This window comes from Cyprinodon variegatus, unplaced genomic scaffold (genome assembly GCF_000732505.1).
Source record: "Cyprinodon variegatus isolate N-32 unplaced genomic scaffold, C_variegatus-1.0 Scaffold182, whole genome shotgun sequence".
Classification (NCBI taxonomy): domain Eukaryota; kingdom Metazoa; phylum Chordata; class Actinopteri; order Cyprinodontiformes; family Cyprinodontidae; genus Cyprinodon; species Cyprinodon variegatus.
In genome coordinates this window covers 648,308-661,883 of record NW_015150635.1, presented here as the reverse complement: position 1 = coordinate 661,883, position 13,576 = coordinate 648,308, and the positions used below count along the sequence as shown (strand labels likewise).

General features: G+C 36.5%; 1 protein-coding gene across 4 annotated transcripts in view; it reads right to left on the bottom strand.

Annotated features, from left to right (window-relative positions):
- Positions 1-353: 353 nt before the first annotated feature.
- Positions 354-13,576, bottom strand: part of tln2 (talin 2) — a 133,179-nt gene continuing 119,956 nt past the window's right edge. For 3 of the 4 annotated variants that reach the window (XM_015378935.1, XM_015378937.1, XM_015378936.1), the window contains exons 51-58: positions 13,162-13,267; positions 11,863-11,868; positions 11,313-11,437; positions 6,863-6,988; positions 6,142-6,204; positions 5,874-6,056; positions 5,676-5,801; positions 354-3,825 (exon numbers count right to left, since the gene is read on the bottom strand). In XM_015378935.1, the coding sequence (XP_015234421.1) occupies positions 3,697-3,825; positions 5,676-5,801; positions 5,874-6,056; positions 6,142-6,204; positions 6,863-6,988; positions 11,313-11,437; positions 11,863-11,868; positions 13,162-13,267 (864 nt within the window). In that variant the 3' untranslated portion in view covers positions 354-3,696. The remainder of the gene's footprint in view (positions 3,826-5,675; positions 5,802-5,873; positions 6,057-6,141; positions 6,205-6,862; positions 6,989-11,312; positions 11,438-11,862; positions 11,869-13,161; positions 13,268-13,576) is intronic. The other variant, XM_015378938.1, reaches the window with a different exon arrangement.

Genomic DNA, 13,576 nt, shown 5'->3' with positions numbered 1-13,576 from the left:
TCAATATGCTTTATCAGAACTCCTAAGGTCAAAACGTTTCAATTTCCCCTGGGGTAAATTTGTAAAAAAAATCTTCTTTAAGGAACCTTTTGCTATCTGATTATTAATCCATTAATCAAAAAATAATCAACAGAATAACCGATTTGCAAAATAGTTGTTAGTTGCAGCCCTAAAGTAGTTAAAAGCATTTGTATATACTGATCTTCTGATATAAGACCATATTAGAAAGAAAACATAACAGTCTGATCTGATGATGCAAACAATAAACAAAAAAGACTGCAACCATATAAATCTGATATTAATAAAAACATAGAAATGCTGGTTGTTTTAAAACTTTTTTATTTTTTAGTGAATACAAAAAATATTTTTGTGACCAGATAAATATTGTACATACAGCATCAAATGATACAACCGACGCAATCTGTTAAAGAAAGCACAACACTTGTTTATAACAGAGAAACGCTTATTCTATTCCAGTAATACTCAGACATATCTGCTGGACAGTATATTTCAGGATAAGTCTTACATCAACAAAGAAACATCTTAATAGTGGTTTAGTCTAGACAATGCAACAAGGAAATTATTCAGCTCAACAATTATTGGGATTAGGCTAAATCAATTTAAATAATTTCATCACCTCAGATAAGTGTAGCTCACTGAATGCAGCCAAGTGTTAGTAACTAAACCCTAAAGGTATCAACAGATGCCCTTTAATATCAGCACTATAACACTGCCGGCAGGTATAGGCCACCAGTATGGCAAAGATTTTGCTGTTTGACTGGCGTTATGATTCTGACCCAGAGAGGAGGCGGCTCATGCTCCCAGCTAGCCTTGCGTTCAACTGCTTGCTGCGCAGACTCAAGTAAGGCACTAGTACACGTTGCAGACATGACAAGCATGGAAAGACTGAGGAGATGGACAGTAGTTAATTTCAAGCATGTGTAAGTCATTAATAGGATAGAACAAAACATAATTAATTTCTTCAAAATGAGCAAAAAGCTGTTTTCTAATAAAGATTTTCTGTCATGGAAGCCTTGAACTCCTGCTGTTACTGTGAAAGATATGGGAAAAAAGCTTAACGGCCAATATCACTGGAAGGAGCTTATTTTCTACCCAATAACAGCAGTAACTCAACATTACCTTGCTGTAATATCCAGTGTATTTCATTTCCATAGACCCAGAGTCTAATATAAAAAGGACTTCAGTAAGATGAGGCAGTGACTGGGGGATCTAAATAAATGTGATTAGGTCAGGGTTCCAACACATTGCTTTCCCCAATGCAAACGTATGTCTTGGTCAGTCATCGGGCCATGTTTGATGTCAGCAATAAATGCAAAAAACGATTCATACCTCAAACAGAATACAATTTTTACTGATATTTTACTTTTATCAACTTGTGTCCTCTGATGGAAATAATTGTTTGCAGCAACCCTGCTAGAAACTGTGGACTGTGGTTTAGACAAAGACATCCTTAACGAGTTTCTCTAATAATTCATAGTGATTTTAGACACATCTGAGCAGCATTCATTTTAATATGGCTGGTTTCTGCGGTCAAATCAGTGTTTCAACTGTTTTTTAATAAATCTTTAAAAGTTTGGTGGGTGGTGTTTTTGGATAAAGGATACTAATCCTAATATAAACCTGCTTTATCATTTTTCAGAACCAGTTTAGATTGTGTTTGCAAGTACTGTTCGATTGAAACACTCAATAGTTTACTATCTGACACAAACTGTTAGGTTTGGATAAAAGAAAATTTGTCAGAAAGTTTAGGAGAAACCAAACATATGGCCCAAAAGCACAGGCTTACAAAATAACTACATTGAAATTCAGCTGGAAATTGGTAGTCATGCACAAAAATAAACCAAATGGAATCTGGAATATAGTTAAATTACGTAATTTGGTCGATTTAAAATTAAAATGCAATGAATAAAAGAGAATACATTTGATTGGACTGGTCAAGATGAGGTTTTTCAAATCTATAAGCTTTCTATCAAATCCCTAGCATGCTATTTAGTTAAGTTGTATTACAGTATGCAAAGCTGGAGTTCAAACCTGATCAAGAGCAGGGTGGGTAAAACATGAACAAAATATGGTGTTTCAACAGGACAAATATCCCAACAAACATCCAAACTGATTTGGGAATTAATAAAACAATAGAGGTATTCTTTTTGTCACCAACAAATTTAACAACAATTATGCTAAAAAAAAAAAAAATATCCTGACATGAGTAAACCATGAGTTTGTACGTATAATTGTATAACCACAGGAAATTCAAACTTCTCCATCCCTTTCTTGTTGTTTTGAAAATCAGCCATGTTCTTAAAGGTGCCTTGAAAACAAAATGGAAAAAGGGCTCAAACAAGTAAATAAAAATCCAAAATGAATATGACAATCATGTGTAATTGACAACTACACCGAATGTGTAAATAAATGATAGTCAGAAACACTCAGAACTCCAATGTTCCACATAAGCTTATGGTCTAAAAATTCTTAGATCTAAGATTTTGAGTGTTGTTTGGTCACCTGATTAACATCTCTCCATGAAATATCTACTAAAACTAATATGTTCAACTCAGCAATGGGTGTTTTCCATGAAAACTGGCTGACATCATGGTAACAACCGTGTAAAGAGACAATAAAATCTTCTCTCCCATTTGTCCAGTTGTGTTAAATACTAAAATCCTTTTCCAAACCAATAATTACTGTGAAGGAACCCTGAATGAGTACAGGGGACACGGAAACTTTGCGGATGAAAATTCAAAATATGAAAGAAGACAAAAACATCTCAAACAATGTAATAATACTGTTTATAACTTTATACAGCTCTCTGTATTTTAGGGAAAACAAATCAATAGGATTCTTTGAGTGCAATATTGTACAAGCAGCAAAACATATTTGGTCACATTTAGATCGGAATATAACGCTCTTTTTCATAGGAACTGGTTTTCTATTTGATTTATAGTTTGGATCAATGCTTGTTATTTTTACAGTAAAACAATTTGTGTTTGGCGTCAAGTACAGCTTAGTTTAGATGCATTTAGTGAGAAAATATGTTTGTTTAACTCCAATCCCCATAGATTAACACTCTTAGTAAAATACAAGGGCCTTTTTCTAACTATAATACTCTATAGGTATTGGTTAGTAGCTTTATTGATATGTGTTTAAAGCAATGGTGCATGCAAGCCCACTGTTAAAAAGAGGCTTTGCCCTTACTGCTTTTTAGTCATCCTTAGAGGATTTATTTCATATAAATCATGAGCTACAAACCTTTATTTTCGGAACATCAGTTTAATCATATAGGCTTTAAATAGCTAAGAGGGTTCTGTAATTACTGAGAGATTCGGCATACTTAAGATCTTTGATTCATGCCTGTAACAGTCAGTAACGCTCATGATGCACAGATACCCACACTGAAAATAACTCAATCCATTTGTCTCTGTTTGCTCACACTAAGAACTTTCTTTATATTAAATTCTCAAAATCAAAACCATTCACTGACAAACACATCACACACTTACACTCACACAAGTACACTACAAAGCACAGGCACTTGTTTTGTCAACGAACAGGCCTGTTTCAAGTGCTGAACATAGTCTTTAGTGACGTCAGAGCAAAGCGGGCGACAGTACATCAGCACTGCCTCCTGATGAGGAGATGTTGGCATCTGTACATCAGCATTCTCGCCTGCAGGCTTGGTCAGCCCTCGTCCTCCCTCAGTTCGCTGGGCAGGAATTTGTATTGCTGCTGCCGGATCTGAGCCAGCTTCTTCCGAGCCTCCTCCAGTTCTCGCTCCTTCCTTAACATCTCCTCCTGAGCTGCGATAATCTGAGAAAAATCAGGGACAGCTGATGGAAACAATGCTTATTAAAAAATGTATTTTAAAGCTTTCTGCTCATATATGGACCTGCTTTCATCAGAGGCCTATCAAACAGATCTGATTTGTTTTTTAAGTCATAATTTATCTCCATGACCTTGAGAGTAGTAAATAAAACTTAATGTAGTTAAAGGTACAGTGGAGAATTTTCGCAAATTTTTTAAAAGACCCCCCCTCTCCAGTAAAAAAAAAAAAAATGCACCTGTACCCGCTCCCGAGAGGGAACGCCTATTAAACGTGTGCGAGAGTATGCACAAGCCCATTTCCCTCATGCATGCTCTGTTTATAAGTTGCTGTTTGCATAACTCATACAAGCTTACTTTCCAAAAGAAGATTTGCAATTTTTCAACTTTGTCAGACTCATCACCGGCAAGTGAAATGGAGACCAGCATATAGAACGGCATTACGTAAACATCACCAGAATGATTGACAATAAAGAGGACCACTTACTTTGATGATCTACCTGGAAGAAGAACATCCTTCACTATACCTATAAGCTAAGAACGTATATCAGTCTCTTAAGCCCAAGTGATTAAAGTACTACATCACACTAGTGGAGACAAACCTGTTCTGTCACCTAAAATTGCAAGCTTTTGCTTTGAAATGTGTTATCTATTTTGGGCCTGATAAAATAATTTATTGATCTGAATAGTTTTTTGCTGGCCTGCCATTAACAGTGTGAATATTCACAGAATCCCTTAACTAAATGCTTCTGTGCATAGCTGAGTCTCTTTGCGAGATACAATAAATTTTTTACTGCCATTAAAGTGTTCCCCTCGCTAATTTTCTTTCCCCAAATGGTATTCCTTGATCAGTGTTTTAGGGTTTTTTTTCTCTCCACTTCCTGTCCTCTTAATGTAACTAGTTTGTAATAATAGTTGGATGTTGGGAAAGCCAGGGAGTTCATCCTTTTCACATTTTCTTAATTCTTTCACATGCTTGCATGAAATGAAAGAGGTCTGAAAATGTAATGGAGCTGTGGTTATGGATTCCTTACATAGAAAATATAGCAATAAATTGATCAATCAACTTTGTATTGTAATTAGGATAGAAAGAGACAGATTCAATTTGTATCTTAAACTATTGACATGTATTTACCTAAATTTAAATGGTATTTTATATAATTGCACAGGTTGTTGTGAATAGGCAGTAAATAAAACTATAAACAGCTAAACTAATTTAGAGTTAAATTGCTATGTCAGTATTGCAGTTGAAAAAGAAAGAAAAAAAGTGCATGTATAGTCACTTCCCCTGTAGTTAAGTTATAAATATGTTGTTTAGTTACTTTCCTAGATTCTAAATGTCAATCGGAGCCTCAGGTGGTTACAGTTAAATTGGGGTCTAAGAACTGTCTGTCTGACAAAGATATTGTTAAGACAGAATAATGTCAGGCTTAAGTTCAGTAGTGTTGAGTATCTCACTGACACAGGAATCCAATCAGGAACAAAAAGAAAATGACAGAAAAACACTCATTAAATATTGTTGATCTTTGTTTGCTGGTTTGCTTTTGCAAAAGATTAAGATTCTCTATTCCAACACGGAAGCAGTTCAAAGTCTTCTGAGGTGTGATAATTTCTAGCTTTTAGTGTCTACCAAACCTGGTAAACAGCTTTGAAAGAGATCTGATGGGCTTTTTATCTGTGGGAGCTCATCACAATTTCAGAAAAACAACTGTGACATTTTGATAAATGGGCAAGAAACGCAACCGCTCAGTAACATTTAACGGAAAAGGGCAAACATCGCAGTCGGGAGGATTTATACACAAGACTTCACAAGATTCATTCATAGATTTTTCTTCAACCTGAGCAATGCCTCCAACGAATTTGGTCTTCACCACAACGCTGTCATCCTCTGTCTTGTCAAATGCTGCTTTTTGCGCTGCTTTGACCAAGTTGTCTGATGCCCGCTTTACTGCATTCCCTGCAGCCTGCAGAAACGTGTTAAAAAAGTTAGCAACTGTATGATCTATTTATCTTTTAAAGCTGTAATCAGGTGTTACCTGTAATCTCCGCATGGCTTCAGAATTGTGGTCCGCCTTCACCTTGCAAGCTACCAGCAGCTGAGCAGTAGAGGCTGCAACCTGCTTGGCTGAAGAGATGAGCTTTTCCTCGCTGGCGTGACCCTGCACTGAAGCATTAGCTGCCTCACACAGGCTACTGGTGGCTGCTGCTACCATACGAGCCTACAGGAAAGTACAAAGTAGCACTTATGACTGAGTTCAACATTTCCTACAGCATTTTGTTTAGCAACGTCTCAAAGGAACTTACAGCTGATATGAGACCCTGTGACCATTGGCCGTCATCTACTGCATTAGCTAGAATGGATCCAACCTAAAAAAAAGAAATTAAAGGATCATGCACTTGCAAACCAATAATGAAAAACTGCTGGGTTGTTTTCTTAACCCGAATGCTGGGTTTATACTGGGTTTATGCATCCTCCACTATACCTTTAATGATTTGAGCACAAGTTTAATCACTTAAGATCATTAATTGTTAAGTAAGAAGGACATTTTTCACTTGACTTAACCTTTTAACTGCTAATCAGTTAAAGCAAGCTAGTGCTTATTTAATTTAACAATTTAAACATAATTTAAAATGTATTAGAGATGGCTCTTTTTTACTATATTGTCAATACAAGTATACAAATATTTACTTTATTCATCTAAGTGGGCTTTTTCATATGGTGGTTGTTGTTTGTGCTGCTAATTATTATCTTAGTCATTTTAAAACTGAAGTCAAATTGCAGCTTAGTGATTGAAGTGGAGTCAGATTTCTTTTCATTTTGCCCATTTTTCTGGGTAAAACCCTTAACATAATCCTGCTGTGTTGACTCAACCCAGAGCTTGACTGGACCGAACTGAGGCACAGAACTAAATAAGCAAATTATCAGAACTTATACGTCTTTAACCCAGCAGTTGTATAATCTATATTAGGTGTATTTCCACATCATATGAAAAAGCAAAACAAAGAACAGTTGTTTTTTTTTTACCTTGCCTTGTGCTACCAGTTCTCTCTGAGCCACAGATGCAGATTTAACAAGAGCACTGGTAGCTGCAGCGATGGACTTTGCTGCTTCTAAGATCTGGTCCTCAAAATCCAGCGTCTCATCCGCCTGCTGTAGAAAACAATCCCCAAAAAGTTACAGGCCTCAATCTGCAATGAACAGATAAAACCAAGGCAAAAATCCCTAAAATAAAAAATAAAAAAAAATTACTTTTTAGGAATCTTAAAGCCATAATACAGATACCATAATAGTTGGTTTTCTTTAAAGTATAGTGATCTTCAATTTTATTTTTCACATAATTCAAAACTAGATACAATACATTCTAGGGGATATAAAGTTCAGTATTAATGGTCCTTTTCCATCAAATAAACTAAAGAACAGAATGAAAAATCATGGAGGTGCAGTTTGGGGACATTTAACAAATGGCCCTCTCTGCGTCAGCGGTCAACAGGATGTGACTGACCACAGACCTCCATAAACACATAAGGCACACGTGGCTGGAGACAGAGCGGGACACTGTAGGAATATGTTTGATATATAGTTGGACTGAATAACAACCTAATATATCAAACATATCAGACAGAGCCCTGCAGAGAAGGCTTCCAGGTCTACAATGGCTTAGGGAGTTGGGGGGTGGGTAGGACGCATGCTTGGAGCAGGGGAGCCGTCTACCCTTAAAGGGCAGAAGTTATAAAGGAGAAAAGAGCAGTGGGAGTAAAACAGAAGAAGAATGCAAGCGGTTGTTGGAAACACAAAGTCTAAAAGTGTTTAAAACCTTTTTTTTTTTACTGATATAAGCTATGATAAATAATAGTGTGTTTTGCTTTTTTACTCTGCATAACTGCATTAATTCTATAACAGTGAATAAAGCTACATAACTATTTGTGAATCACAAAATATATATATATATATACAAAGACTTGCAGGGGTATTTATCCTAAACCCTATCTACAAATATAGTGTTTAACGAATGCATCAAAATTTTATTTAAGCTTTTTGGGAATTCAAATGAATGACTGACAACATATAGTAGGACATAAATGAAGTGCTATTTGTCATGGCTCAAAATAGCATGGAAAAATTTGTCATGAAACATTCAACAGTTTTCTTCTCTTATTAATTTGGTGTCTCTTAAAAATATACTTTATTATTTGTTTCTTGGTCTGATCTGTGTTTGCACTATAGAATCACTTTGGTTAAACAAAATTTCTTTTAAATGTGCTTTATAAATAAAAGGGATCTGGTTTTAGAACTTAAAGGATCATTATGTTTTATAGGTTTATTGTAGATTCAAATCTAAAATTTGCAATATGGATATAAATTAAGCCTTCTTTACTCTGATATAAATAAGATCAAATTAAATCAATGCCCTCTAGATGTCATCTAATTAGTAAATAAGAGTCAGTATGTGTGGAATTTAAACGCTATTGAAAAAACATTTGTGAACACACACCTTAAAATTAACACCAGGGAACACACCAGATGGGTAATGATAAAGTTGATATGAAATATAAGACAGGGGTAGACAGCTATAAAATGTACCAAACTTTAAACGCCATATCAACAACTGTGTCAGATAATGGAATCAATTGAAACAACATCTATTAGTAATGCAATCTGTAAATCTGGTTCTAAAAAATATAATTCAGTGTCTCAGAAAATAAGAATATTACATAAGACCTATAAAAAGGAAATAGAGAAATGTCAAAATTCTGAAAAAGTAGGTTGATTTGTTTAAATTGAATACTTGGTTGAGCCTCCTTGAACATGAATCACTGCATCAAGGTGGACTGTCATGAATGCGATCAGCCTGTGTTTCTGCTGAGGTGTAATAGAGGCCACAATTGCATTTTCGGATGTGAAATATCTCATCCTCTTGACAATATCCCACAGATTCTCTATGACAGCGGTCTTAAAATGCCCTGCACCTTTAAATGCGTCTGCTTTTACAGGCCCGAATGAAATGGCTGAATTACCTCCTCAATATGCACTCAAGTTCTCCAGAATCCTGTTGATGAGTGGATTTTTTGATTCAGGTGTGATGAAAAAGAGCTACCTCTAATACTTGCATGAAATCAGACTTTAAAGACCTTAGGACTAGAATTAAAGATCTCTTCTCCGTTTGATTCCTGTCAGGGGAGGTTGCTGACCAATCCACCACAGTAATAGCATAGATATAGAATCAGCCTTTGTTTCCTTTGGAAGCAACTTCATGTAGCAAGACTGGAAAATGAAATCTTCATCTCCAATAAGCTTGTTATCAAAAGCAACCATTAAGTATTCAAAAATGTTCTGTTCAATAACTGCACTGACTGTGGACCAACTATAGCAGATGGCATGACACGCTCAGTGGTCTTCAAGCCCAATGTCCTGCATGTTTCAGGCCTTTCCCTGCCTCTACATGTCTGACTTTAATAAATAGGTGATTAGTAGCCCCCTGCAGCCTGTGGCGGCGGCCGAAGAGGGAGTGCAACCATTTGATGCAGGTGTGATGGAGCAGGGACACATCTCAAACATGCAGGACAGCGGGTACTGATGGCCCAGTTTTATAAACCACTGAACTAAGGAAAATTGACCCTGGACTTAAAAAAAAAAGGGGTTCTATGCCTATGGACTCTTCTTCCAGACTCTAAAACCAGATGTACTGCCAATTTCAGTTTAAATATATATTTTAGACCTCCGGGCAACACTGTTTTTTTTTCCTCCTTAGCTCAGTTAGAATGCCCTGGACATTGTCCCTGGAAAAGGATTGGCTTCACAATGAAGAATGCATCATTGCAGCCCATGTGTCTCTGTATAGTGGCTCTTGATGTGCCGTGATTGTTGCTTGTGAATGTCTTCCTCCACTTTTCTCTTCATTAAACTTTCTATGAATATGCTTGAATACAGAACTAGTATTGCTAAAGCAAAGATTTTTTGTAGGTCATCCTACTTGTGTAGTGTCTCAATGACTGTCTTTTGGGTATCTGTGGTTGTTTAGCTTGCTGGTCAAGTCTGAAACCATTTGGAGAGTTTTGAAACTCTGTAGGTGTTCTAAATTAAATAGCTGACTAGGATGTAAAAATATTATTTTTCACAAGCTGAATTTTTCAAAACATTATTTCTTTAATATAGATATAGAAACTGATCTACGCTAGAATGTTTTTTACTAAAGTTCATTTGAGTGCCACAACCGTCCAAAGCAGACCTATGTCAAAATCAGAAAGTTCAGCACGGCTTAAATAATGATGTTCACGGTGTTTCTCCATCCAATTAAGACCGCATGAATGTTTTTTACGACAAAAAAATTTAAAATAAATAAAAAGAATTCAGTCTCAAAGCTGGAAAAAAATTCCCTAAAATTACAGCTGTGATTGCAGTGAAAGGTGATCCCACCAAATACTTACTAATATGTTTTTTAAAATGTTTGGACCTCTAACTTCATAAATTATTGAACCACAAAACCTTTCTCAGATTAAATAAAATAAGTATAGTGGTTTAAAAAAAAACTGTCTAATATCTCTCACAAATGTATAATTTTTGTCAAAATGTCCACTAGGGGGAGATACTGACAAATAAATATGAAAAGCCTTTCCTTGATTGATTTCCTTTCATAAACACCAAATCCTCTTAAATTCAGCCTGCTGACATAGAATTATAATATTCATGGTATGACCCAAGGGTCTGCATGGTCTTTATTAGAAAAAGAGCGACCTAAATCTATACATTTTGATGTCACACATAAATAGGTTGGACTGATAACGCCATTTACAGAAAGAATTATGATTATGACAAGGGGAGGTAAGCTTCTGTGACACAAGACCACAAATGTCCAGAAACAGATAAACGGCACAACCATGCAAAGCACACCACAAAAACAAGACCTTCTTAAATTCCGAAAAATAAAAAATACATAACAGCAGTTTTATAGCTGTGATTATCACACATTTTGTCTTTGCATCAAGCAAAATTTGGGTTTTGACCTGTAGTGAGAGTACAGAGGTAAATCAGTAGTAGATTAGGGAAGAAAAACACTGCTAGAAAACAAAGGAAATAAGTTCAATAGGACAGAGAATTTCTCTCTCACAAAGGGTCACAGCAGTTCATTGCACATTTGAGCTCTATCCAACATAAGCTTCACAACCCAGCTGTGTAATTACATCTCCTGGCAATGCAGTTGAAAATAATGTTCAAGAGACGCTTTGAAGAAAGTTTTGTAAGTTAGCTCACTGGAAGAGCACTCTGAGTCAACATACTGTGTATGTGTAACACAGTCTCATCTTCTCCTTTCATGATTCCATGTCAGCAGATCAGTTACAGAAAAAGATGCCTCCACTTCAAAATCAGCGTCACCTTTTTCTACCTACATCCCACATCATCTTCCTGGCTGATTAATCACAGAAAGCAGTGTTTAGGTTTGAGTGGGCGTAAAAAGGTTGAGTGGGGCACTTGTTACCTTGGGCTTGGCCCTGGGCTTGAGCTGCTCCAGTTTCTTGGCTGCAGCTTCAATGGACGCTGCTGCTCCGAGGAGCTCTGTCTCAGCGATGACTGTGGGGTCCTCGGGGTCCACGCAGTCTGATCCTGGAGAAGATCGATAGCAGACATCGGATTACTGATGCTTTTTTTTTTTTGATTCGTTTACACCAAAGGTTAAGGGAGAAAACTACAATGCATTTCCATTTAACTGCGCAGTTAAACCATCCTTTCATCATCTTAATGACACTTAAATGTTTCCTATATAACAATAATACCAATTGGCAAAATGAGATAAAGGTAAGCAGGATGAAATTCACATCAGATAGATCATTGTCTTTTTTTTATAGGGTTTTAAATGTCCATAAAGCTTAGCTTCTAAAGGACAGCTTGGTGAAACAGATGGGGATGATGTTTATAGATTGTGTTGACCGCTCGGGAAATCTGCTCCTCACCCAAACCCACTCTTTGGCCCCCCACTGACCCTGATGAAAGTTGATCTTGGTGAACAAAACACACCATATACCACTTACCTCCATCTGAGGCAGCAAGGAAAGAAGGGGGAGGAGAGAAAAAAGAGAGACCACATGGGACATTAGAGAGGTGAAGTGGATAGCCCCACTGTGTGTCAGGCTGTTCTCTGAAATCTAATTCTCACCCAAACACAATCTATTAGCCCTGTCAGATGCAGTACTTCGGCATGCGTAGACAATTCCTTAACCACCCTACAAAGCTTCATTTGGTGCACTTTGCATGGGAAATTACCTTATGCTATGATTTCAATAATCTAAAGTGAAAATATGGAGCCATCTTTATTAGAGATGGCGAAAGGTTTTTGTGGTTTGACTCGCTGGCGCTGCTGTGTTTTCCATGCATAGGAGGATTGCACTAATCTTCATCACCCCCAAAATCCTGTCAGGGATTTTTACATTTCATCAAACTACAATGACCCCCACCAGGACACCCCCCTCCCCTCCCCCACCCATCAAGCTGAATGTGTTGCACAAATCCATCTTAGCCGGTTTCCCTCTGCTCTGCCTTCCAAATAATGTATTACAGTCATTTTGAAATTAGAATCTCCATAATATTTATGAGAAACAGCTACGGACTCATTTATTGGCCCCCCTCAGGAAAGATCTGCAAAAAGACTTAATAAATACAAAAATAATAATTCATCTTTTAGTGCAATAGTGTGACAGAAATTCAGCCTGTGATGCAAATAACTCTTCATTTGAAAAAAAAAAAAAGAACATGAAATAACCACTGGCCCATCTTTTATTGATCTTTACAAATGTAACTAAATCATTTTAATATCAATCAATCAATCAGGAACACGGCTGACTAGCACTTTACATGTATCCACTTTTAATGTTGACCATTCATTGTGGACCTTTCTATGGCTAATTAAACATATCTAATAAATTTTCTTTTTTACGGCATTAAACTATAAAAGGAAAAGACAATTTAAGCGCCTATCTAAGCCTTTTAACACATCTTTGCCAGGTGAAATGTAAATTTGCTGCACACTGATTTTTTTCTTAATAACACACTATACAGACTCACAGTATACTCTATAACAAACTCTTGCAGTGTTCTTTTCCCAGTCTGTTTCTACTTTCATGATTTTTTTCAACTTATGTCTTTAAAAAAAGAGCACTAAGTTCACTTGACTGCCTTCCTCAATAGAAAAAAAAATCCTACATTAAAATGTTACATCAGACAAAATTGGGGCATAAGTGACTAAAAAGCAGAGAGCTATATTCAAAGTCTAGAGGTGTCTGATTAGCAAAGTGAGTGGTGGTGAATGTATGTGTTATGTTTGTTGATGTCACCTTTCATGGCCTCAGCTGTCTGAACCAGCTCTGTCACACAGGCAGCCACATGCTTTGAATGCACGGCCAGCTGCTGCTTCTGCTCTGGAGTGGGTCTCTGCAGCACCTGAAAACAGTAAAGCATAACATTGTAACGTAAAAACTGAAGAAGCAGGGATCAGCTGAAATTATACTCCCAGGTCATGAACTAAAATGTTAAAGTAAACTCTTCCTAAGATAATTAGAAAAATAAAACATAAAAGGGTTAATAAAGCAAAGCAAAACACTTTTATATACCCATTACATGTTCAGTTTAAGTTCAATGTTGTTTGATCTGCTGAAGATGTATTATTTTCATTATTTCCTTCTGATAAAATGTGCTCTATTGACCTCTTCTTAAAAAGGAAATGGTTCTGTTGCATAAGCTTGCTAAAAA